Genomic DNA, 27,980 nt, shown 5'->3' with positions numbered 1-27,980 from the left:
CAATTAACATAAAGAAGTACCTTGCACAAATTAAGCGACAGAACTATTTTATTTCGATGTTCCATGTGTTCGTACATTATATAAAATTTAATATTGAATTTTCAATTTTACAATGTTCTAACCCTTTGCACTCGAAAGTTTCTCAATACGGAAATATTCAACACTTTCCGACGATATATAGGTCATATTATTTGAAACTAATTTAACGATAATTCATAGATAAATTAAGCAACAGTTTCATTTCAATATTTCACGTAGCAATGCAAGCTTTAATTTGAAATATCAAATATTCAACTTCATAGTTTCGTTGTCTCGAATCACGTGGTGACTGTCACCTCTCGACTGCAAAGGGTCGATCATTGTACCCGATTTTCTTGCTACGACGGAACAACCCTACAATAAAACGGCGAATATTTCCATGGCGTTCAACGTGTTAAAGAGACACGGCACTTCGAAAATCGATCGCCACGAAGAACAATCGAACGAACGTGAAAACGGCGGGCAAAAGAACGCGTCTAAGGCAGGGTCTGTTAGCTTAGCCTTACTGACGAGTCCCGCTAGCAGACCCGGGGACGAAACGCTTCGCGTATCGCAATCGAACTCGCGAGTCGCCGCACAGTGGGGTATTCGACCGATCTGGGTGGCCAAAATCGAGGACGGAGTTGTCACGAGAAACTACGAGAATGTAATGTAATAATGTACAATACTATCATATGCTGTAATATATATATAACACTATTATATATAATACATGATAATGCATGATCAGTATATAATTGTTTGATTGATTGATTTTCCGTGAGTACTCTATACTAGGAAAAAGTTGTCAACCTGAGGAAAACAGACAAAAAAAAAGAACAAAAAAACCAAAAAAAAGAACAAAAAAAACCTTTGCCGACACGATATATTCAGCTGTTCGAAGCAGCGAGAACTGTATAGTCTAGGTGAAACGTTTGAAATGGACCTTCGTCCGGCCAGATCGTGCGTAATACGCCATCGCGCGCCAGCCTGAACATTCACCGAATCGTCGGCCACGAAGAGAAACCGCGAGTTTCGTCGGGGAACGATGAGGAACCGAGAAGAATGGGAGTCTTCAGTGAAAAAAAAAGAAAAACAGGTGGCCGTTGCCCATGCGACGGTCACCGTTAACCACGCGACGGCCGTCAGGTCGTCATCGATCCTCGGCGCCGGTCGATCGTGCGAATTAGAAAGTCGCGAAGACTCGCGCGGCCGGGTCAGGGGGCGCGGTCGGCCGACGAAATCCTTTCTGGCGAAAGGTCGCGATCCGGACGTTCCCATCGCGCGTCGATCGGGCTCTTCGAATTCGCCGACGGTCATCACCGACCGAGAAGACGAGAGGAGAGGAGACGGCTGTCGAACAATCGCGCGTTTCCGATCCGGCGGAGAAACGGTCACCAGATAGAGAGGGAGAGGGAGAGAACCGATCGCTGGAACGCTGCTGGGATTCCAGAAAGGAGAACGGCCATTCTGGACGTCGACGGCGCTGTGGCACGCTGCTCGGCCGAGTGGTTCGATGATCTAGTAGAGCTTGGAGGTAGGCTTGAAGAATGACTCGTCGGTAAATAAAAAGAAATGGAAAAGCACAAAAAAAATGAAAAAAAAAGAAAACAGACACACAAAATAAGAGTCCGTTGACTCCTGAAAAGACTTGAAGGGGCTCGAAAAGGGGGTCCGAGAAAAATGAAAAAAAAAATGGTGGTCGGAGGGGCGGCGGGGGAGGGGACGACGGGTGTCCCGGTTGTGGAGTCAGGATTCGAGGAGGATTCGAGGAGGACGCGCCTGCAGGAGTGTGCGAATTCCCTTGGGAGGGACAGGAGAGGTGAACGGTGGTCTCTCGGGAAACCGATCCGGTCCCTTGGGGACTAAATTCCAGCTGGCAATGAACAAGGAATCGGCTGATCGGCGAGAGGAGACGCGTCTAAGGCCAGGGTCTGCTAGGCTAGCCTTACTGACGAGTCCCGCTAGCAGACCCGGGGACGAAACGCTTTGTAAAAATAGACACTTCGATGCCGCGGTGCGCCTCGGGATACCTCGGCGAACTGGAACACGAACGATTCGGTTCGGTTCGCCGATTCCTCGTGGAACACGCCTGATTTATCGGCGGGAGGAACGAGGGTTTCACGCTTCTGACTAATCGTTTACCATTTCGACTACTCGACCGATTATCGCGGGAAATGGGGGGTTTTCCTTGAAGATGGAACGTTCATTTGGACTCGTTTCTTAGGAATACGGTCGTTTTGTAATGGAACGTATGGTTGTTGCGCAGTGTTGTTCGAACAGTTTCGATAGACTCTCGTTATCAAAGGTGATCCTGTGGATGCTCGGTCTTGTAAGTTGACCTTTCGATTCCATTTCTCTTCGAGTGGATTCTCGTTTGATCGTGTTCGATCTTTCAAATTGCCAACTTACTGGATTCTCAGTTTTTCTAATACTCGGATGGTTGGATTTGTCTTATCCTTCGTCACTGTTGAGAACATAATTGTCTACGAACGAAACATCCTTCCCGACGTCGCAGTGCCATTTTTCGCCTGTTTCTTAATATTTCTGTTAGAAACAAGCAACACGATTCTCTATCTGCTAGACGAACTAAATGATTCTACTGCGACTATCTCCCACGTGCGTCGGGACACGTCAGGACGAAAGATTGCGCAACGTTGCGTCCGTCGTTACTCCCGTGGAACGAGTGGATCGCGCAGCCGCGTAGAAACGTACGATTCCCTCTGATCCTTCTTTAGACAGGAGATAGGAAAATTCTTTTGTTACTGTGAAACGATCGTCTTGAAACGATGGTCGAACCGATAATCGAACCGACAATCGAATACAGCAAAATTTGCTATAAATTCGTTACAATCGAAGCAGCGATTATTTTGTAACAACAGAAGAACCATCTATAACGATCATTGGGAGATCACCTGACGGCAAACCGAGGAATTCGACCGATCGATTAGCTTTCATTCGCCTTACCTGACTTCCTGTTGGTTCTACCTCCTAATTTCCGATATCTCTTCGATCACTGATTCACTTACAATTCGATTACACGTGACCAACGAAAACTGTTATTACGTTATCCGCTTCTCTGCCGTTCGCTAGACATCGAGTCATCTCCCGATACGCTGGAGAACGAATCTTCCTCGTTGCTCGTATGACGTCCCGAATGCCAACATTTCGTCAACGCGCGCCGGCGAAAATTCCCGGCGGCGCGTTCTTCGTTAAAGAGAGGCGGGAGGACGGGGATACCGTCGGCGAGCACGTGCGCGCGGACGTCGCGACGCTATTTCGGGCGGGCCAGTAGCGGGGGCGTCGCTTCGTTTCAGGCTTCGCCGCTTTATATTCGACCTCGCCGCCGCGATCTCTCAGGGCCGTACACCCACGGCACTGTCCGGCCACGTTTGTTTCCTGTTCGCGATCCGCGCACTGCCGAGACTCCGGTCGCACGAGCGTCGGACGACGATTTTGACGGTCGTTAACACGTTAAGTGCCCAGCCCGACTTGCTCGTCGTTCCGTTCAGGCCCAGACGAGCTGAAATATCGGCTTGAGGACCGGAGTTTTCTCAATGTTATAATAATTCCCGAATATTAGGTTCAAAGGTGGCAAGGAATTTAACACAAAAAGTCAGCACCTGCGATGAATGTAAAAGCAAACACACCTCTGTTTACCCTGTTCTAATAAACTACATTAACTTTTTTTAAATATTATATTCTTTTCTTTTCAAGCCTTGAGTGAACAAAAACCGATGTCGCCTAAGCAAAATATTTAGTCTCACATCAGTGCGTAAGGATCGACACGCGCGGTCGTGTAATATGAACCTGAAGTCCGCATGGACCGGCCGCGCCACGAAAATCTTAAACGTTTCCCCATAGAGTTTGTTTTTTGTAGCAAAGAAAAGTAGGAATAATTATGAACCGTTCGGCGTTGCAACGTTTGCGTTGCACTATTATCAACTTAGTTGCCTTATTAAATATTTTTATTTCACATCGGTTGTCTTGTATGTTACGATCGTTTTTTAGCCATTCAGAAGCGTCAGTCACCAGTGACTGACATGGCGCTTGACGTGTTAAGTAACCCTTTGCGTCGAATGTCGCAATGGCGAGTTTCGCCTTAGGCATTTGATTATTCAGGACTTCGAATCGATCGGATTTCTAATTGCTCGTATTTCGAATTGATTATCTTTCTAATCGTTTACACTTGAAATCTATTGCACTCGAAATTGATCGTATTTCAGATTAATTATATTTCTAATGGGTTACACTTCGAATCAATCACATTCCAAATAAAATATTCATACGTCTTTCATTTTCTCGAATATTGGAAACTTTAACACTAGAACTACCGAGCATTTAATACGATTAATATGCAATTCCTATAAAAATGGTGACGATAGATTATTTTCAGTTTCTTCGGGCATTCATTACAGTACTCGAATGAAACTATTTATTTTCATAATCATTTCGAATATTCAATGCTTCGAAGATATCGATAATTGCGAAACAGGAAAACTGAAACTGTTAATGTGGAATTCAGTTTCCTATGGAAAGATCTTGAAGTTTAACCCTTAGTACTCCAGATGGTTTTGTAATCTATTAGCAACTGCGACTAATTTTTATAGTATCCCCAGCGAAAATGGAAAATACTATACATTTCTCAGATCTTTTATCTTCCTTCTTAGTGCAGAATTTGGATGTGTGAATGGAATAATTGTAAGGTAGTTTCTGTAAGATTCATTGAAACATCTAATATTATTCCTAGTGCAATATCGGAGCCTACAGAGTTCAAAGGGTTAAAAGATTCTGGTCTATAAAGGATCAACATATTCGGTACAGACGAAATCTGGTTCGCGAAGAAAGAGAATTCCATTTCATCGAAGTTCCAAAGGGAGTCCGTCCGAAAAAAGTTCATTGATCGTCGAAAAGCGACGCAATATTTTCGTGCGCCGTGAGCCGGCCATTGTTGCAAAATGGTCTCTCGAGCGTCGTCCGGGCTCTCGATAAATATTAGGTCTTCCCGAGAAACGGTCCTTCTGTTCTCCGCGCTGGAATCCTTCGTAGAGGCGCTGATGGATCTCTTGTAAACTCGGCCGGAATTGTGTCGATCGGTGATCTATTTATTGACGTAGCTGGTTAATTGCGGCTCCTCGACGTGTTTCGTTGAGCCTCTCCCGCGTTGCTCGCGTTAACATCCGTGCCCTTATTGTTACACTTCGAACTCGTCCTTCGCGCTTCGTTGTTCTCGCGAGGAGAAAAAGGAACACGGTGAAAACAATTTGCGAGAGTAGATTTCAATGGTGACGAACGTGTCGCGTAACGAAATGTAAATTCGTGGTATCACCGAATTACAATGGCCATTACTGGAACGAAATCGTGTCGTTAGGGTGAGTTCCCATAGTACTGAATATTGTTTCTTAAACAATAATAAACGAATAATGAACGAATATTGAACTTGAACATTATGTAATACTTAAGTAATTAATTTTGTAGCAAATGTTACCATTTTGACTGGTCATATTTAAAACATTGTAACGATTCATTGTTTATTACCGTTATCGAAGTCTTCGTTTCCCATATTTGTATCCGAAATGAACGCATTAGCTACGGTTCGCTCGGAAATCGTTTTACTGCCCGTTTCACCGTCAGATCATCCCCGAAATGTTTTTTTTTTACGTTTCTATGTTACAGGACAAAGTTTGGGTTACGGTTTCGTCAACTATCACCGGCCTGAGGATGCCGAGAAGGCTATCAACACGCTCAATGGTCTTCGCCTGCAGAATAAAACGATCAAGGTACATATGTTCTCCTTTCTCGTTCGTCGTTCACCGTTTATCGCTGAGTGAAATGCAGTTGAGGCAAGAATTTCCGTGAAAGATTCCGCGAAAGAAGGAAACTCAAGGGAGAGAGTAGCTCGTGAAAGTTTTACACTGAGATTTCCTCGGAAATTCACGGTAATTCGTCTGCACATTGAAATCCGTTCTTTTAGAAATTTCTATGGAACATCCTCGCGGAGATTCGCAACGGTTTTCTCGGAAGCTTTCACGGAGAAGTGTGTCATGAAAGTTTGGGAAAGTTTGTCACGGAAATTGCTCGAAGTATGTCACCGAAATTCAGGAAAATTCGTCGCGGAAATTCAGGGAAACGTGTGATAAAGATTCAGGAAAATTTCTCACAAAAATTGCTCGAAGTATGTGACCGAAATTCAGGAAAATTCGTCGCGGAAATTTAGGAAAACGTGTCATGAAAGTTTAGGAAAATTTGTCACGGAAATTGTTCGAAGTATGTGACCGAAATTCAGGGAAATTCGTCGCAGAAATTCAGGAAAACGTGTGATAAAGATTCAGAAAAATTTGTCACGAAAATTGCTCGAAGTATATGACCGAAATTCAGGAAAATTCGTCGCGGAAATTCAGGGAAACGTGTGACAAAGATTAAGGAAAATTCGTCACGGAGATGCAGAGATACTCGTTTCGGTAAACGAGAAAAGCGATACCATGGAAATTCGGGGAAACTCGTCTGAGAGAATTCCGGAAAAATTCTCGCGGCCAGAACACTGGCAGACGATTCGAAAAACGCAATCGGTTGCGCAACGTTGCACGGCTCGTTACGCGGCCCAGAGACATTTTATTCGACGCGGACGATTTCCGAAATGTTCGAACATCGCACGGGCGATGTCGCAATAATAGAAACAGCTTGGCGCGGTGTCAGATGTTTCATCGAGTGCGCGAGTTACGCGCGACAGTTATCGCGCGTTCGCCCCGCGAGAAAAGAAAGTGTCGACCCAGAAGTCGCGTGTCGCCGCGTCCGAGCGACAATTACTGCCAATGAGAATCGAACTCGATAATTCACGCGTTACTTAGCGGGACGCTGGCTAACGTGTTTTACTTGTCGTGTCTATTTTTAGCGCGGATCGTTGTTCGCCGTCCGATTACTATCGATTATTACTACTTGCGACGTACTACGACCGCGAGTTGTCTCGCCTTGCTCGTTCGCCTGAAAGGGAAAGATTAAAAACTTAACGAAGTTGTACGCGAACAGATCTAATTAACTGTCCTACCAATGAATTTTGGAATATTCCATAAGTACAGTTCAAATGTTTGATCTGTGAATCGTTAATTTTAATCGTTTCAGTGTTAGACAATTGAACCTAATTTTTAATTTTCTAATTATTTTCTAATTCATAATATTCTCGTTCCTGATTTCTTTCTTTCGAAGTAGAAGAGAGTTTTCTTAATGTGGAATAAGTAAAGAAAATTAGAACTGGGGAATTAGAAAATTAGAAAATTGTGGAGTCGATACGAATTTCTTCGAAAACTCCGTTACACTGAAACGGTTATTATATAATTCGTGGCTGGAACACTGTTAATTCCCCAGTATTCCTAGTTCTGATCAACGCAGACAGTTAGTCGACTATAAGTTAGCTCTGCTCGTACCATTAGCAGACGCGAACGATAACCACTAGTTTCCCCGGTGATCGTCCATTATTTCCATTTGAAATGTGTACACACGGTATTATCAATCCGTATCCCGCTTATCGTCGTTTCAAATAAATACGAAGATTATTATGCGGCCGTCTATTACCGGCCATTTCCACTAGAAATAAACCCAGACAGAATTGCTCGTTCGTCTATTACCGACTAGCCCGACACTTGAAATAAATGCCAGCGCGTTGTTATTGACTATTTCCACTCGTGTTGGTCGTCCGGCGATCGCTGCCAGTGTCCATTCGAAACTCGGGAACAGTTTCAACCCCCTGTCGCGTGACATCGGACTCGCGATGAAAATTTTCAACTGAATTCGAGAGATCTAAACGTTGTTCACCGATTCTCAATCGTAAATTAAATACTACTTTTCTATTTTTCTTTTTCCTTCCGCTGCAAGTGGAATTTTTTATCGTTTTCTTTCGTATTCATCGGTGCAGCGTTATCAGAGCGAAACTGCAACGATACGAGATGCAACAGCGTAAAGTTGTAGCGCCGACAAAATGTCGTTCGCCTACGTCGGACCTTATCAGCGTGTCTATTGTCACCGGGTGTCTCTGTTCGCGACGCGACAAGCGTTATCTGTCTGCCATCGATATATCTCCCTCGAAATTCGTATCGAATCATGACAAGCAAATATAACGGCCCATTGTCGGTGCTGCTATCCGTGAATGGCAACCGCTCGGATCGATAATGGAACACGTTCGATTCTACAATTTTTCAGATCAATCGAAACTGACTGAAACTTTCACTGAATAATACATTCAGGTGTAATGTAATGTAAATGTAGCACTGTTATTCCATTGCACTGTGACACTAATAATACGGAAATGATCGTTTCGATCGTTGTTAGGCTAGGCGCGTGTCATAGCCGAAGCTTTCAGGACTTGAGTCACAACTAAAGCTTTCGAGACTCGAGTCATAACTAAAGCTTTCAGAACTCGAGTCATAACTAAAGCTTTCAAAACTCAAGTCATAACGAAAGTTTTCAGAACTCGAGTCATAACCAAAGCTTTCAGAACTCGAGTCATAACGAAAGTTTTCAGAACTCGAGTCATAACCAAAGCTTTCAGAACTCGAGACACAGTGAATGCTTTCAAAACTCGAGTCATAACTGAAGCTTTCAAAGCTTGATTCATAACGAAAGCTTTCAGAACTCGAGTCACGGCGAAAGCTCGAAGACTCTAGGGTCAGGGCTCGTTCTGACAACGCTGACGACGAACCGTTCTGTCGCAGGTATCGTACGCGAGACCGAGCAGCGAGGCGATCAAGGGCGCGAACCTTTACGTGAGCGGCCTGCCGAAGAACATGACGCAACAAGAGCTGGAGAACATGTTCAGCTCGTACGGCAGGATCATCACGTCGCGGATACTCTGCGACAACATCACCGGTAAGTTGCCGGGCCGTCCGATCCTTCTTCACCGATCACCGAGGACGACACGCGAACGTACCGTGTGACCACATAATTAGGGGTACCAGTGATATATATATACCAGACCCTACACGAAAGAACGACCAAATGATCAGGGCTCGGGAAGTTCGCGCACACAATATGCTTCTCCGAACGTGTAACGGTTCTTCTTGATCATTCTCGAGAGGGAGGAAAAACGATGCTCCAGAGAGAAATGAAATCCAACGGAAACAAATAAAAGAGAAACCCAAGCCGTCGATGCGACTCCCGTGGTTACCATCGCGTGGTCGAGTAACAAAGGGATAAATGGAAACGAAAGAAGTGGCTTGAAAGTAGATCGGGACCGTGCGAGTCGGACACGCGTAATTCACACGCACACACACGACGCACACCGCGTATACCGTGCATCGCGAGCCTGAGTTCCGAGGAGAGAATCGCGACCGATCGAAGATCGGCGAACGAGAATGCGACGGTAAGCCTTGGGATCGTCCACTTGAACTTCCCTTCCATCTTTTAAACTTTCCTGTTTTTTATCTCTATTATCTCTTTGTTCGACTTATTTGTCTGGAGATGATCTCTCATTTTCATTCTTTCGTTCGGTCTTTGATTCTCTCCTTTTCATTCCTTCGTTCCCACATTTTTGATTCTCTTATTTTCACCGTGTTCCGGTTCTCCGTGCGTCTTGTTCCGCGGTGAACCTAACGATCTCCTAAATGCTAAATTCCAATTAAATGATCTGATTCTAATATTGGCCCAGCTCCATTAACCCTCTCGCACCGTCGCATTTCTCGTTCCCCGTGGTTTCGCGGCCGCTTCGCTTCGTTTCTCCCGCGGAACGCGGCTTCCCGTTGCGCTCGCTCGGCGAATTCGTTCGTCGGACAGTCGATTCGCGCGACTTTTTTCTTTTCGTTACGATCCGTTCCGAATTTCCCGCGGTTCTCGCACTCGCCGAAAACGCGCGCACGAACACTGCGGACTTTTCTTGTTTCGTTCGCTTTTTATCGCCGATCCACAGCGCGGTCCTCGATCCAAACACATTTCAGTTGCCATGTGTACTGTTTTTTTTATTTTTCTTTCCGTTTTCTGTCCGTTTCTCTCTCTCACACACAGAACACGCACGCACACGAACACACAGACACACGCAGACACGCACACTCTCTTCCTCTCTGTGTTATTGGTTTTTTGTTTCATCCCCCTCGAGTATACGTTTGTTTCCCAGTTCGTGTTCATTGAATCTGAAATGACGATAAAGCGAAATTACCGATCCATTACGTAAGGAGATTACGAAGAGAGCGTGGTTTAATTAGCGTAAAAACTGATCGAATGAATCGCTCGCCCCTTATTCATCTCATGCGACCAGTTTCTTTTCAGTTCCCGCGTAGACCTTCGGCCCGCGGCGCAGGCCGTCCGCCATCTTTACGGCGGCGCTCGGCTGCCGCGCGTCGTTGCGTCGCTCCTTGGTTTTGTGCAGCGTTTAGCCTCTTCGAGGACGAGAAAACATTTCGAACAGAACGAAATGGAGAAGAATGTTAGTCCCGGCACATGTTCAACAGGAAATTTTTTCGAAAAAATTCGAAACAACAACGGTGAGCGCGTCGGAGAGACCGACGCGTTCACCTACGCGATCATTTCGCTCTTCTTCAACGCAATCGCGAATTAAGTTTGTTCGTTTTTCCGAATTTCACGCAGCCATTATACGATATAACCGCATAACTCTTTCCGATCGTTTTTCGTTTTTAACAAAAGCACATGTATCATTTCAATCGCGACAATCTCTGTGCATTCTTCCTCTTGGTCCATTTCGATCGAATCCAACCGAATTCGACACCCGAACGACGCGCAGATCTTAACGCGAGATCGTCGCTTTTCGGAAAAGAGAAACCAAACGAGAAATGAATACGAACAGAATCCAGCGATAAGGTTTGATCGTACAGTTTGAGACCAACGGTGAATGAGCGCACGCGTGCCAAAATCCTCGAAGAAGTTAAAACTCGATGGAAAAAGACGAAGGGAAGAAGAAAGATCTGATTTCTTCTTCCCCGTGTCGCGTGTACACCGTTCGTTCGTTGTCATATTTCTGCGTTCACGATTGTGTTTTTGCCGGGCCCCGCGTTTTTCTCCTCGTTTCGAGCCGTTTTTCTCCTCCGCGCCCTCCTTCGCCGCGACGAATCAGGGGCGAGCGACTCGCGTGATGCTGCAGCCAGTTTGAATTTTAACGTGATATGATTTTTTCCGTTTCTGTTTAGTACGACAGTTTGTGACCGGCGGCGGAGACATTATTCCCGGTACGTAACTCATACAACTCTTTTTTCTTTCACCCCTATTACGCCCGAGTCGTGACAAAAGCAGCCGTTGTTCCTTCTCTTTCTCTCTCTCACTTCTCGCTTCTTTTTTCTTTCGTACCTTCATACTTTGTTTTTCTCTTTTTTTCTCTCTCGTTCTCTCTCTCTCTCTCTCTCTCTCTCTCTGTTTCTCGTTTCGAATTCGTTCGCGCGCGTCGAAGCTTCTCGACCGGGGAACTCGAATCTGTTCGTCGGCCGACGTCGACGAGTCGATTATTCGCTGGAGCACGCTTGCGAATGAAAAACGGCGGCTCCTCGAGACGAATCGACTCGTCGGAAACGATGTTCCCGGTGGTAACAGGTCCGAGTTTCACGATCTTCCCGGCGCCGGTCGAAAGTTTCGAATCGCTCGATGTTGATTCGATGTCGTTTCGAACGAGAGAATCGATGTTGTCGCGTTGAATCGTTTTACGAGATCATTGTAGAACGAATTTAAAGAATTGCTTTGCGAGCATTGAAACGGCTGCGTTTGTCCACGACGAAAACAGACCCCAAAAGTTCCTTCCGAGCGCCGTTTTTGTTTCTTTACGCTTATTCGTCGCCCGTTATGATTTTGCGACCGTGCTCTCGAATTCTTTTCGTTCCCCTTTTTATGCCGCGCGTCACCGACTCGTTCAGCTATGCCGAGAAAAGCAACCTGTGAGAAAGACGAACGATTAAATCGACGAACAGACGAATAAATCGATGAACAAGTGAACGAATGAATGAGCAAATACGAAAAGAAACGTGCGAAACGAATGCCAAACTCGCGGGTATATATATATATATACATATATGTACATATATACGCCTCTAACTCGAGAACACGACATATCGGTGTAAAGAAACGAATCTGCGCGCGCACCGAGCCACTCGTACCAGCACGACCGACCCGTTAATCGGTCACTATGCTACGATACGCAGTCGGTATCGCTCGTTAGTCTCCTGAACGATCCGGAGAATGGTTCGTTAGCGATCGCCGCTAACAGAAACGAGCATTGCTCGCACTACCCGTGATTCTTCACGGTTGACGCTGTCCGGCGCCTCCCCCTTTGCCGTCGGACATCTTGGAAACGATCGGGATCTGGCTGACTCTTTCGAATTTCCCCTGAGAAACCGTGATATTCAATGGACAACCGAAATCAACGACACTGTCAGAACTATTCAAACATTTTTTTAAATTTCTATCATTCGAATTTGTATTTTCTTTTAAAAATTGAAATCCAAAGTCACTTATCTTTCATATCAGACTTAAGTCGATTTAACGACTTCTCAATAAAGTCCTAGCTTTTCAACAATTGAAAAGCGGAAATTAGGAACGGGTTATTTTGAGCTATTTGGCAATTAGAACATTCAAATTTCTTTGCTGCGAGACACGGATTATTGAATCCTCAATCTTCGATTACCTTTCTTCGAGTATTATTTCAAGCAACTATCAGCTTTTAACGAACATCGAAATTTGCTAATCTGAGTCCATTTCCCGTGGAAATGTCGCGCGAGATCCAATGATCGATCGAGGATCGGTTGACGGTGCAGCACCGAGGAAAATAATTATCGGGCTCCCGTCGATCCCAGGTTCGAGAGCTCGAAGCCAGCCCCCGAGCGTCCATTCGAGGGTGTCGTCGTGCATGCTCACGTCACGGGTCACCGGCCACCGGGCGGAATTTTTAATTACTCCGCGTCGTATCCAATTTTTTGGTCAACTAATCATGGAAGGGAAAAAAAGCCGTGGCCCCGTGGTGGATCGCTTCAGTGGTCCGTGACGCGAGCCCGAACAGCCCGAAATAATTCTAGCGAAATAATTCGGGGTACGTCGATTTCTGCGACACGGTGGATCCCCGTGACGAGAACGGGACGGGTTCGTCGCTCGACATTTCTGTTCGATGACACCATGTAAAGTTCGCCGAGAAACTCTAACGATAACCATACATAAACTGCGGATTTTCCTGCACTCCTAGGAAATCTGATAGAAAATTTGTGCTACATAAAACATCCAAAGTTGAAAATTCAAATTCTCAGGAAGATCCGCAGTCTAATAGGTATCTGCATGGTTTTCTTGCAATGCTATTGATATTCGCCGATTGCACTAACCGTGAATTTTTACATGAAGTAACAAGGCAATAGGCCACGATAACCCTTTGCGCTCGACAGAATAACGAACTCTTCCATTAACCTCTGTACAACCCATCCATACGAGAAACAGAAATAAAACACCTTCGTTCCTCGATTCACGTATACTTGCCAATACTTAGTTGCAACGACTGTCGTTGAAATCTTACCAGAAGACGTTGAGCATTTCCACCGTGAAACTGTCGAGTGCAAAGGATCGATACGATCCCGTGAACGATGAAACGGATTTTCTCCGTTCGATCCACCCGTCGCGAGTGGCGCTCGTTCGCCGGACAGCGTCAACGAGTCGCGCACCGTTGTGCAACCTTATCTCTGCGATCATGATGTGATCGTAGAACGTAGAATTAAGCGAGACGATGGTAATGTGGAATAATCAGAACCGATTCCGACAGGATTGTCGAAGGGGGTCGGTTTCATAAGGTTCGACCAGCGGATCGAGGCCGAGAAGGCGATCCAAGAGTTAAACGGTACCGTTCCGAAGGGCTCGTCCGACCCGATCACCGTCAAGTTCGCCAACAATCCGAGCAACAACAACAAGGCGATACCGCCGTTGACCGCCTATCTGGCACCGCAGGCGACCCGACGATTCGGCGGCCCGATCCACCATCCAACCGGCCGCTTCAGGTACATTCCACTGTCGCCACTATCCAGGTACCTACTCGCCTCTACTCGCTCTACCCAGAAATCTCTCTTCTAACTTCTTCTACTTCTACTTCTCTTTACTTCTTTACTTCTTTACTTCTTCTTCTTCTTCTCTTTTTTCACTGATTTTCTATCTCTTCGAATCTCTTTCTGTATTCTCTTTGTATCTCGTCTATCTTGTCTCATGATCTTTCTTTCCGTTTACTTATCCCCGTTTCCGTTCGAGACACCCCGTTATTTTCCCCCGATTCGCGTTGCGTTTGTCGTCGATAACGGACGTGTTCCCTTTCGTTTGACGCGCCGGTTATGATCGATCGATCGGTCGGTGGTTTTGAAGTTGGGTTTTTAACCTGTCTTTATCCCTTGTTCCTTTTCGTCGGTGGTTCCTTTGATTTCGTTTTCCGGGGTTCGGGATCGGTCGATCGGTTAGATCGTCGCTCGATTTCGCTGTAGGCATTCTGCTGCGCCTCATCGGGTACTGGAGGGTTCTTTCTATTCACTTTCTAGTTTCTATTGTGTATTTTTTACTTTTTTTCTCTTTCTATCGGTTCGAATCGTGATTTCCAAATATGCTTTCGATCTTTCCCGCCGGAAGTTTCACTTTGTTCTCTTTTTTCATTGATCCTCGAGGAATCTTTTCTCGCTCGAAATTGTTACTGTTTTTCTTGTATGAAGTTTACGTGACTGGTGCTACGAAGGTAAAATAACAGCAGCTGCTGATACTTATCTTTCCGACTGAAAACATTCTCCTTTTCTCTTCTCTTGGGTTAATGATAACGAGAAAGATCTCTGATACGTTAACACGGGAATCGAAAGCATCGAAAATCAAAGAACGTTTGCCAGTTGCGTACAGTGTTAAATACTACGAAAACCAATTAACCCTTTTCACTCGAAACATGTTCCCCCACGGGTATTCCCTAATTTTCAACGAAGATAAAGGCAAACCGTTGAATCGTTCGTCCCGTTGAATAGAAATAACGCACGACTCAGTGGACAGAACCGTTTCATTTCAGTATGTCGTGCTTAATTACGTTACACGAGATATGATATCGAACGCTGAATTTCATTATCGAAGTATACGGTGACTACGAGTTGCCTCTCGAGTGCAAAGGGTTGAACGTTGTTTCCCGTCGCGTGATCGATGTCGACTTCGCGGAATAATCGCGCCGGGGAGAAAAGGCCGGGAAACGGTGAAATAATGAAGGGAAAAATGAGATGCAGGTCCCAGAACAGGTGCAACGGTCAGCCGGGTCTCGTCCGACCGGGTAGAAGCCTCTCAACGGCCGACACGAGAACGCACGATCGATGTATCGAGTATTTTCGAGGAACGGCGACACGCGGCGCGCGCGTGCGACGACTTCGATCGCGATCAAAGGTCGCGATAACGCTCGCGAAACTCGAACGCGCCGCCACGTTTTATTTTTATTCACCCCCGTGTGGCGGTCGTGTCTCGCCAGTCGATATCTCGAACGTCTGACCTTTCTTTCGTTATCGTGCGACGCGCCCAAGGCCGGTTTCCTCTCGATCCGCCGCGAGATTCTCTTATTATTTTGCCGGGTGTGCAGGATGTGAATTGTGGTTCGCAAACCTACTTAATTCAGTCGATTATGTTCGCTCTTATTCTCTCTCTTCGTCGCGAACAAAAGGAAGAGTTAATCATTCGCGAATGAGCACCGTAAAAATGGCGGCTTCAAGCTTCTAACTATATTTTTTTATTTCTTGTTCCATCGTGATGAGCAAACAGAAGTTTTAACGGTTTACAAATGAGTTACGCAAAGATGGCGACTTGAAACTTCTAACTATATTTTTATTATTATTTTTTGTTCCATCGTGATTGACAAATAGAAGTTTCCACCGTTTACGGATGAATCCCGTAAAAATGGCGACTTGAAGCTTCTAACTGTATTTTCATTATTATTTCTTGTTCCATCGTGATGAGCAAACAGAAGTTTCAACGGTTTACGAATGAGTCGCGCAAAGATGGCGACTTGAAGCTTCTAACTATATTTTTATTATTTCTTGTTCCATCGTGATTAACAAATAGAAATTTCAACCGTTTACAACTGAGTCGCGCGAAGATGGCGACACAGAACTTCGATGTTTAATTATCTCTTTATTTCGTTGATTTATTCCTTGTTTCTTATCGAACAAATGGGAGTCTGAACTTCCGAAGTTTTCCGTTGATTAAGTAAACTAGAAATGGATTTCGTTTGATCTTGTATTCTATTTACTTTTCATCGTGATACCGAGACGCGTTTGATTACTATTATCGGGACACCCCGTGTACACTGGATGTTTCCACGAGGTTGAACGCGAAGCCTTACGAAACCTATTACACTCGCTTCTCGATGAATTATGTTCTGGGAACGAAGTGTCGGTGCCACGATTTTCGTGACAGCCTGTACACCTGTACGGATTATATTTTACCATCCGTTTCCTGTCAGTGTGTTCCTGGAATCCTCTCCTCTCCAAGCCAGCAACGAGTGGTACAAGGTGGTCTCTAAACTAGATACCGATTGGCAGACCGCGAATCTTCACGCACTTTAGTAACTGTCGAATCAGTTTCTACATTGCCAACCGAGAAACTATACTATCAATTTTATTAATTCAAAGAATCCAATAGCATAGAAGTAACATTAAATTCTGCGAACAAGGATCTTTTGTATTTCGCTGAAGATCCGCGGTCTGCCAGTCAATTAGAGTTAGACAAGTGTATAAATCTACCTTTAGATAAGTGTGAGTGGTCGATCGCGCGACGGAATCACGTTCGTTCCGTGAAAGACTGATCCTTGACCACTCTAGAGCTCGCGTAACGATTCGTTGAGTTTGATTTTCAGTCTAGCCCGGTAATCTTCGGAATCGTTCGACTCGAACAGTCGACGGAATCGATTTTTCGGGAATAACGTCGCTCTCCGTTTCATTTCTAACGCGCGTTTCCATCGAACGGTCGATGAAAATAGACGCGAGGAAGACGAGACAGTGGTTGGTATCGGAAGATTATCAAGTAGAATCGATAGAATCGAGAGATCGATGAAAACGGAACATTTCCCGACGCCACGTGGACGCGATTACGTGCTCGAAATAACGTTGATTCACTTTCCGTGACGACCGTGTTTTCGTTTCCAGTTTACGGTAATTAACGCGTCACGGTAAACGAACGGTGTTAGCAGCGTTGCAAGTAGAAGCGGAACGTCTGTGGTCAGACGCCGCACGCAACGAACGTAAACGAGACACGATCGCTCGATAACGTTTCCCAGCGGTCTCCGATGTTTCCCCGATGAATTAATGATGATTTTTGTTTCTTGGAAGAGAAAAGAAAAGAAAAGAGACCGAGGATCACTCGACGAACGCATCAGCCTTTCACAGTTCGTTCGTTTTCGTGTCGGTCCAAGTTCGATTTCCACCTCGGCGAGGAGACGCTCCGTAAAGCCGAAGGCTTTCTGTCCGTTTCCAGTCGTTTCCCTCGGAAATCACTGAAAGAGAATACCGAAAAGAGGGGGAAACAGAAGAAAACGAGATAAAAGAGGACCACCCGGCGGAACGTCGAGCGTGCGCTCGCTCGGATCCGTCTGTAGAACACGGGACGTGAAACGGAGAGAAGAAGGGAACTCCGATCGATCGATCGGGAACCGATGGAATCGACGAACGCCTCGATTCGCGGAGATTCCGATCGGAGAAGAGGAATTGGCTTGTGCATCGATAAGAAGCATTGGGTCGCCCTATAAATAATGCAGTTGTTTTATACTTGTCTTACCTTCGAATTCCTTTAATTCCTGAAAATGTACAATAAGCCGCATTATTTATGCTCCTTTTGTTTCTGAAAAGCTCAGCTTGTTTTATTCTTCAAGATAAAGGAAAAAGATAAAGCCGAACGACGCATAGGGTGACCCAATAGAACTCACTGCGCTTCGCTTTTGCTTTTCTAACTTGTTTATCGTTTCGTTAACCTTTCCATGTAAATTCCGATGCCTCTGCTTAGAAATCATGTTTCTACTCTTTCCATTGATCTTTCGCTCTTCGAGGCAAGAACAATTGTAGACTCTGTAATTCCATTTTGCAAATTTCGTCTCTGTTCCATTCCAATTTTTACGTCTCATCCTCTTTCGCTATTTCTATTTCTATCTCTCTATCTTTCTATCTATCTCTATCTATCTATCTATCTTTCTCTCTATCTCTATCTTTCTATCTATCTATCTATCTAACTCTATCTCTTTCTCTTCCATACTTCCGATTTCTCACGAAGATGAGAAAAGAAAACGGAGAGGCACCATAGATGGTAGACGGCAAAAACAATCAAAAGCGATTGGAAAGGCAACAAAACCATACCAAAACAGACAGAAAAAAAAAATAATACAGAATAAATAGAAAAAGTGATAAAATACATAAATAAAAACACACGAGGCAGCGCGACCGACACTTTTTATCATCCCGACCTTTTTTCGCTCGTCCCCCGGAGTATCTATCTTCTTACGTTGTTCTTTTTGTGTTTTGTTTTAGCACTGGCAAGGCCATGCTTGCCATTAACAAAGGCTTACAGAGGTCAGTATTTTTTTCGTTATCTACCGCCTTATCGCTCCCGTTTTCGTGGCCGGGTGTTTTTTCTTTTTTTCTTTACTATCCCCCATTAAAACCAACACCACCACCACCACCACTACCACCACTACCACCACTACCACCGCTATCACCGTCACCAACACCAACCCCGCCATTTTCTTTCCGGTATCGTACGTTTCTCGTTCTTGTTCTGTCTCTCTCTCTCTCTCTCTCTCTCTTTGTCGGTGTGGCTTCGTTTCTGTGCCCTGACCGCACGCGTGACCTCGACAAAATTTCATATGGAACACTGCCGCCCTCTTCCCCGACACCCTCCACTTGTAGTGTCTTTTCGTTTTTTCTCGTATTTCCCCTGTTAACCCTTTCGAGGATGAATTCCTTCGTACCGTTAGTATCTTCGCGTTTAGAATCGAACGTTGCAGATTCGTTGTTCGAAGGGAGTTTTTCTACTTCTCTGTTGTCTGAATGTACTCCATGTAGAATCGTGCTCTGTAATCTCGCTTCGCCGTTTAACACTAGGTTTACGGAAATTTGTGCGGTTCATTCTACTCCTAGAAAAATTCATCTTCGTTCTTTCAGATTTTAGAAGTTAGAGATTTGAAAATAGTTAATCAAAGTACATATTGATATAATTGCATCAAAGTCGACGTAAATATATACCAAACAGTGTCTATAACATCCAACACGCGTCAAATTGACCTAGTGCACTAAACCTAGTGTTAAATAAGAAACATTCGGTGCAGTTTCCTGTTCCTCGCAACCTTCGTATCTTCCATCAGTTCCTTCCGGTTGAACGTTCTCGATCCTCGATCGATCCTCGAAGCGTTAGTCCCGATTTTCGAACGGAAACGTAGCGTTCCTCCCTTTTTCGTTGTCGACGTTCGATATTCATGGGAAACGCGCACTTACACTGAAAATAGAATTCTTCGAGTAGAGACAACAGTGTGTCGATGCCATTTCTTTTGTCTTCCGTTCGTATCTTTCCTCGTGACGAGATCTTCGTGATTCTTCGACGAAGACGCTGAAGCTTCCCCCGTTGTTCTGTATGAAATTTTTCGCTCTCTCTCTTCCTTTCTGTTTTCGCTCTGTCTCTCTGTCTGTCTCTCTTCTCTTCCCTTTCTGTCTGTCTCTCTCTCTCTCTCGTCGCTGCTCCACGATTCTTCTCTCGAGTCGTCAGCCTTGAAGCGTTTCTCCGCCCGGCTCTCCCGTTCCCCGAATCGATACACGTATCCAGGCATGAAAAACGCGAGGCATCCTTCGCGACTCGGTTTCTTCTCGATTCTGTTCGATCCCCTCTGTCGCGGTACTCTGCTGTTATTCTTTTCTCCTCGCGTGGTCCCCCGTCTCTCTTCTCGTTCTCTTCGAGACTCGAGGCTCGCCTTCGCAACGCGTTCAGCTTCGACGCTTCGCCGTTTAACGACGCTTCCTTATCCTCGCAAAAATATTCGGAGAAAGGTCGACGATGGCTTCCGGTTGTGAACGGTTCAACCCTTTGCACCCGAGAGGCGCCTTTCAGTCATTCAATTTGACCCATGAAAATGATAAAATTTAAAATCCAGTGTTAAATTTTTCTGTAATGCATTAATGCGTGGAACATCGAAATAAAATAGTTCTGTTACTTAATTCAAGCAAGGTATCATTGATATTTCATCAGGAAATAATGAATATTGAGAAAAATATTCTCGAGTGCAAAGGGTTGAAATTCGAACCTTAGTCTCCTGTAGCTGGACAGCGAATTTTTATGCGAATTCAAGTGCTTCGGAACCTAATCAGCGAAATAGAATCACAAAGATTAAATAGTTTCTCTGAAATATTATAAAAACCGCTGCACTTTTGATGATTCGCATACTTTTTATATTTCCTCGCTTCCATGTTCCTCGAAGTTTCTCGTGGACGCACAGAAATCCGCAGTCTAGTAATTACAGTGTCTCTGACGGTTTAATTGGTCTCCTCCGAGAGAACGACGCGGAAACGTCAAAGCGTCGATCGATCACCGTCGAGTACAGTTCCCTCGTCGCAGATCCCCTGGTTCGCGCGTCACCGAGCGTGCAGACGGATCCCGAGTATCGGCACGATCGGACCGGAGAAATCGGGCAGATCCCAGTGATTTTTCGTTCCCACCGCGTTCCCCTCGACTGGCTCGCATTTTATTCTTCTTCTTCATCTTCTGGTTCTTCTTGTTCTTTTCTACCCCCTTGTGTTTCTCCTCGGTTCGATTTTTACCGCTCTTTCTCTGATCTTTCGTTGTCTTCTGCCTTGACCGGTCGTGCTCGGCCCGCGGGGACCGTGCACCGATCTCGAAGCAACGGGAATCAATCAGCTGTCGCGTGTTACCCTCGCGAATGTACAGAGCGTCTCGATTGAACGTCGCCTGGTCTTAACCCTTGGCGCTCCGGGTTGATTTGTAATCTATCAGCAACTGCAACTAATTTTTGATGAGAAATGCTGTAACATTTTCTCGATCTTTTATTTTACTTCTCAGTAGGAAATTTGGATGTGTGGAAAATCGAAGAATTTTAGGGTAGTTTCTTTGAGATTCATTGAAATATTTGATATTATAACTGGTACAATATTGGAGCCCAGAGTTCAAAGGGTTAACGTGTCATCTACCGACAGTTGAACTGTTTATTGAATCGATAACCAATACGTAAGGATTTCTTAATGCTAAAGCCACTAGACAGGTCAAAATGACTTCTTCCTAATTGTTTCTTTTACAATGATTGAGATGCAAGGGTTTCTCGGAAAAATGACTAAATCGACTTCGTAATCGATGTGAAATGAAGCCAATGAAGATCTCGATAAATACACTGTTTCAGTGTTATGTATGGAAAGTCTGTTCAGTTCCCATTTCCTTAAAATTACTTCGAGTCTATAAGTAATTCGTCGAACAAGAATTCGACGCGTTGAATCGAGGAAAGTCGAGTCTAACCTCGGTGCTGCAAGTAGTCGCGTCACGTCTATGGTCAGGCAAGAATCTCTCGAGCCCATTCAATGTTGAAACTGTTCTTCACGATCGAAATTCTAATCGGATCGTTGGTATTTAACGCTCTTTAATATCACACGACTTCCAAAATTATCAGAAATATCGGCGATATTCAAAGATTCACTTAGTTCATTGAAATTCTGTAGAATTCAGTCGATCAAGTATAATCAACACTAGAACTACCGAGCATTTAATACGATTAATATGCAATTCCTGTAAAAATTGTAACAGTAGATCATTCTCAGTTTCTTCAGACATTCAGTATAGTACTGAAATGAAACTATTTATTTCCAAAATCATTTCGAATATTCAATGCTTAGGATATCACTAAACCAAAAAATCGAAACCAGTCATTTTTCCAGAAGTTTGTAACGTATTCGTGCGTATTAAGGCATTTTTCTACATATTTCTCAATATATTCGTCAATTTGCATCGTTGCTGCGATAGGTTATCGAAGAGTTATCTCTCGTCGAGCCGTCATTCGCGCAAAAGCGAGACACTCTGTACACGTCACGAAAATTCCAGACCCAGATCCGTGTTTCCTCGTCGTCGAAGTCCACCACCGATTTGCCCCGAGTGTTGTCCCAGGTGCACGATCTCCCGCAGCCGAGCAATCATGTAAATCTTTGCCCGATTGTATAGAGAGTTACACTTGTCGTTGGTGCGCACAATGCAAGAGTAAACCGCACTCGATCGCCGTTCAGAGAGGACGCACCGGCACGTCAGTTCCTCTCGTCGACGGACGAGACCGATCGTTGTCCGCTGCCAGAGACGAGCAAAATGGTCGGAACTGCATCCCGTGACACTTTGATCGCTGCGTTTTGTAGGAGTGATCGTTCGCTCGAACGAGAATCATGCGTGTCAGTAAATGTAAATTATAAATCGAAGGAAATCATTGATGAAATTGGTGTAGCAGAGTCCTTTCTCTTCAATTCATTTCGATTTCAATTCTGCCATTTTTTTATAAACAATGAAACCTTGATCTTCGTGAATGAACACGCTACTCGACGAAACTGAATGATTATCACGTTGCAATCGAATATTCTCGGCGATCAAAGCGTTCACGCATTTCTGGTGCATTGAAAAGGTTCACGAACGATTCTCGTAACATTTGGCCCGGCATAGAAAATTCTTCGTGTTCAAGTACATTTTGAAGCGACACTTGATAAGTGAGGATATCTTAGACTCAAGCTAATTAGGTCGTCCCACAAACAACGTCGTTTTTCCATGGTAACTGACGTAAAAAAAGTAAATACCAGCATTCCCTTTAAGTCGTCGACGTTATCGATCATCACTGTGTATTATCTTCCTATTCCGGTCAATCTTTTACCGTCACTTTCCAAATGGCATTAAAAGCTGTCTGGCAGAGTTAAATAGGAAACGACATTACTTATGGAACGACGGGACATTTATAAAATCGGTGTCCCCGCGTGAACTCCGCGAGACAAGTTTCTCGTGTTTTATGCAGGAAACGAGTGTCGTTCGTCCGACCACCGACAATTTTGCCCGGCTCTGACCGCGAGAATAGCAACATTTCACTCTGCAACCGCCAACAGTATCGATTGCAATGAAAGAAGGAAAAAGAAGAAGACTGAACCCTTAACCCGACATGGTGACCTTTCAGCGGCGAGCGCGGTCTCGTCGATTCTATTTTCTAATGGCACCGACTGCGGCGGTTCCAATCGATCGGCCGACGATCGATGGATCGCCGCCGGCCGGGCAGAGTCGTCGCGTTAGGGGTTGAGTCCGGAAAGAACGTTCACCCTTTGTACAGTGTTCGGTCGTGACAACTGGATTGCGGATCTTCGTGCGAATTCGAATTTCTCTGAACGTAGTTAATTAACGAATTTCAAAGGAACAGGTAGACTGCAATAAAATATTCTATTTCACAATGAAATATAAACTGCCCTACTGTTTAGTAACCCTTAACACATTCGTAACCGAATCTCTTTCGAATACTCATTACCGGTGAAACTAAAGAAAATCTTAAATCACCACAAATTTATGACACTAAATCAGAATTTGGAATATTCGTTTCGAAATATTAGTATTCTAACGATCTGTTCGAACTGAACTCTCGCTTAACCCCTTGGCCTATGATTTCTTTCTCAACTCTGATCAATATGGCTACTTTGTCATTGATAATTTACTGAAAAAAGAGAAAAGTTCTAAGCATATGTTACGCCTATATTTCCTTTGAAATATAATAGTTGATTACATGGGAATAATATTCACTTTGCATTCGAATGAACTGAGTAATATATATATTACAACATGATTCAACAAATATATATATATTCACGAGTCTCACTCGTTATTGTAGGACAAGGGGTTAAAGCAGTCGCAAATGGAAAGGAGCAGGATCAAATATTCTGAAAGAAAATATTTGAAAGGATATATTAAAAATCCGCAGTCTAGTGATAAAGACGCAACAAGACTTCGGATATCTTCGTATTCGTGTACCTCGTGTTTCTTTGTAACTTATCATTGATTCAATTTGAATGAGGTACGCAATATCAATTTTCATTTAAATTCAAAGTTCAGTCACAGTTGTAACTTCTACTCTCGTTTTCCTTGTGCAAGTAACTCACCATTGATTCAGTGTACACTAAGAATGTTTCAAAAGCAAGTTGAATCGAAGTTTGCAACGTTTGTTGACTCTTCTGGGGAAAAAACAAGCGAAGACGCACGAATATCCGCAGTCGAGTGATCACACGCTCGCGCATCCCGCCTATGAAACCCGCGTCCCATAACGAGCGCGTAATTACCGCGTCACTCCCCCCGGTCCTCCCGCACCCCCGCCGGCACTGTACCGAATACTTACTCAGATGTGCCCTGTTTTTAACGCGGCTTGTGACGTCAACTAGGTACGTAGATACACATATTTTTACGATCTGTAAATACCTCGCTGAAAGCTTCCAATTCACCGCCCGTTTCCAGGCTGCGTTCGTATTGTCCCTTCAGACACGTAACTATTCGATTCAGACGAACATCCTGTTTCTACCGTCAGTCGCAGAATGCACCAAATTTTCCGCTTTCGCAGTACTCATTGCGAGGATGAAGAAAATCTTAAGCTAATCGCCATGATGACGATAAGATAGGGACGGAAATTAGAATGTTTGCTTCGAAAGATTAGTCTTTTAACGATCTGTCGTTTGAAATTAAGAATTTCTCGTTAAAGAAGCTTTAAAAATTGATCACACTGTCGATATTTAACAATTTCTCACATAAAATGAAGAAAATCTTAAGCTAATCGCCATGATGACGTTAAAATAGGGACGGAAACTAGAATATTTGCCTCGAAATATTAGTTTTGTAATATCTGGTGTTTGAATTTAAGAATTTCTCGTTAAACAAGCTTTAACCCTTCGCACTCCGAACATTTCAAACGCCTCAATAGTTCATTTCTACAGAGAAACGTTCAACAACCTGAAATTTCGTTTTGAAAAAGGAAAATTACAAGTATACATGCATTCACATCTTTTAATTCATTCTTTCGATTTCCCACATTCGAACAGGAAGAATTTAAAAACTTGCAATTAATGTAACATGACATCTGTGATGCAAATTACGTCTCTATAGCAGAGCCAACGAAGTGCAAAGGGTTAAAAACTTTTCCTTGCTGACCAGTCACCAGTCAACCCCTTAATTCCCGGTAATATCGCGTTGAAGCGCAGTCGATCTAAATTTTTACGCGATCCATTGAAAATTCGAAGCACAACGTGTCTGAACGGATGCGGAACGCCGCATGCAAACGGTTTCCCCCCGTTACCAACGAGAACCTTCGCCTAAATTGAAACATCACGTGTCCATACGGACAGCGTGAACTCACCCTTACCCGTTGCATGCCGATCATCGACGAACCAGCGACGCATGCCGCCCGATTTCCCCGTTTTCTTTCGTTCCACCCTTTTCATTTCTCGATCCCACGTTCGGCCCACCCTCTGAGACGCCCGTTGAAATTGGAGAATCCAACGAAACGTCGTTATTTTCGTTCAGTTCCCAGAGTTCTGCATGCCTTAGCCGATTTTTGTTCCCGCCGTTACGCGACGGGCCACGGCGTTGCCTCTTCTCTCCCTTTTCTTTTCCTTCCGATTCTCGCGTTTCTTTCTTATTTTCATTTTCTGGTGTTCGTCGGAACGAGGCAGTAGCGTTTTGTTTTTAATTACCTCGCCCGAGCAGCTCTCGAGCCGGCGCTCCGAGCCGTTTCGCGCGCGACGCCGACCGATCTCGACAGGAAATTTCCAAACGAGGAACCAGGTAATCGTATGTTCTTCGAGTATCTCGATCGCTTTCCATTCCGAGTGAATTTTTGTTCTGCTTGAAGCGGAAACTTGGAAATCTTGTCAACGTTCCGCGAGTTTCAGTGTATCTTTTCTATCGAATTCAGTTGAAATATCTTTAAACATTTTCAGCAATCTATATCTTATTGTTTCGACAATCTCGAAGTATCTCGAAGTATCTTGAACTTCGAATTACTCAGATTAATCGTGTTTATTGTTGATAATCGTTGTTCGAACGGTTAAACCTCGTTGCATCTAGTCGAATGGACGTTGATAAAATTCGAGGATCGTTGATAAGAGATCTGTCGAGCGTCTCGCGTGAAACGGCTCAGCGATTCAGAGGTTTCGAGGCTTCCACGGCCTGGAATTGCGCGAGTACTTCGATGGTCGAGGATTTCGGGCCCGAAATCCTCCTTGTCACTGTGCTTTTTCGTCTCCGCGACGATCCACCGGCACGTCGTCGGACGATACACGCTGGCACGATGTTCCCTCAACAGTGCAAATTGGTATCGTGCGGATGTTCGGTGTTCACGGAGCAGTGTTATCGTGATCGATCGATACGGGGAGCGATAACGTGGGTTCGCGAATGCGTGACGTTACCGATACAGTGGAAACGTATAATAAAAGGTAGCATAATCGCGATGAGGATGGTTTTAAAAAAAGATTTAGACACAGTATTCGTTGGAGAGAAGGTATACGATTTCTGAATCTTTTTGGTAGATAGAGTGTTGAAAAGTTTAACCCTTTGCACTCCAGAAGTTTTTCACCGGAAATATTCAATATTTTCTAATGAGGTACAGACGACATTTTGTGAGATTGAATTCAGAAATCTCAGATGCATCGAGGAAGAGAACTATTTTCTTTCAACATTTCGTACATTGATGCATGTACAAAATTGAATATTAAATATCGAAGTTTACAATTTTGCTGTGGCAAATCATTTGGTGACTTAGAGGCGCCTCTGGAGTGCAAAGGGTTAAACATAGGGACATGAATATTAGTAATCAGTATATAAATATGAATATTTTGCTATGGTCAATTTGCACTTGCGAAAATTTCTTCGTTAGCGAGGAATATACAGAAAACGTGTAATTCCTATAATTACATAACTAATTCCACGTTTGAAATTCTTTGAAATTTGAATAGCCACAGTGTTTCACCCTTTGCACTCCAGAGGCGCCTCTAAGTCGCCAAATGATTTGACACAGCAAAGCTGTAAACTTTGTATAATGCATCAGTGTACGAAATATTGAAAGAAAATAGTTTTCCTCAATGCATGTGAGATTTCTCAATTCAATCTCACAAAATGTCGTCTGTATCTCATTAGAAAATATTGAATATTTCCGGTGAAGAACTTGCGGAGTGCAAAGGGTTAATTGGTATTCCAGCAATAGAATTTGATTCGATCCTTAAACATTTTCGTAGAGTGAATCACTTCGACAGATGAACAATCCAACAAGCCGAAAGTCATTGTCACTAGCAACGAGCTCGATTGATTGCTCGCGAACCCACGAACAGCGTCGCTACCGCATCGATCAAGCCCGATCGGGCTGCAATCAGGTCCCGACAGGTACGAGCAAGCGACGAGCGTTTTCACGGTTGCACGGGACTGTTGCAGGTACAGCCCACTGGCAGGCGATCTCCTGGCGAACTCGATGCTGCAGGGTAACGCGGTGAACGGTTCCGGCTGGTGCATCTTCGTGTACAACCTCGCGCCGGAGTCCGAGGAGAACGTGCTGTGGCAGCTGTTCGGCCCGTTCGGCGCTGTCCAGTCGGTCAAAGTGATCCGGGACCTGCAGACGAACAAGTGCAAGGGTTTCGGTTTCGTGACGATGACCAACTACGACGAGGCGGTGGTCGCGATCCAGAGCCTGAACGGTTACACGCTCGGTAACCGGGTGCTCCAGGTCAGCTTCAAGACGAACAAGAGCAACAAGGCGTAGGACAAGCAAGAACAGCAATACAACACCACCACTACCAAGCCAAAAGCCAAGCACCAACAACCGGACGATAACCAACAGCAGCAGCAACAACAGCAGAACCATCAACGATCGGAGGACGTGAAGGAAGAAGAAGAGGATCGACAACCGGAAAGTCAACAAGAGTCGTCGGCAGTGTCCGCGAGCGGCACTGCGGCGACGTCGACGAGTGCCAGCAACACGGCGACGGCTC

General features: G+C 44.6%; 1 protein-coding gene across 12 annotated transcripts in view; it reads left to right on the top strand.

Moving 5' to 3' along the window:
• LOC116429875 (ELAV-like protein 3) overlaps positions 1-27,751 on the top strand; it is a 95,857-nt gene extending 68,106 nt beyond the window's left edge. For 8 of the 12 annotated variants that reach the window (XM_031983310.2, XM_031983312.2, XM_076364700.1 and 5 more), the window contains 6 exons: positions 5,695-5,798; positions 8,724-8,877; positions 11,145-11,183; positions 13,742-14,000; positions 18,489-18,530; positions 27,427-27,751. In XM_031983310.2, the coding sequence (XP_031839170.1) occupies positions 5,695-5,798; positions 8,724-8,877; positions 11,145-11,183; positions 13,742-14,000; positions 18,489-18,530; positions 27,427-27,751 (923 nt within the window). Of the gene's footprint in view, positions 1-5,694; positions 5,799-8,723; positions 8,878-11,144; positions 11,184-13,741; positions 14,005-18,488; positions 18,531-27,426 lie in introns of all 12 variants that reach the window. The other 4 variants (XM_031983317.2, XM_031983318.2, XM_031983321.2 and 1 more) reach the window with 4 other exon arrangements.
• The last annotated feature ends 229 nt before the right edge of the window (positions 27,752-27,980 follow it).

Source organism: Nomia melanderi, chromosome 2 (assembly GCF_051020985.1).
Source record: "Nomia melanderi isolate GNS246 chromosome 2, iyNomMela1, whole genome shotgun sequence".
Lineage (NCBI taxonomy): Eukaryota > Metazoa > Arthropoda > Insecta > Hymenoptera > Halictidae > Nomia > Nomia melanderi.
This window is presented reverse-complemented; position numbering and strand designations above follow the sequence as displayed.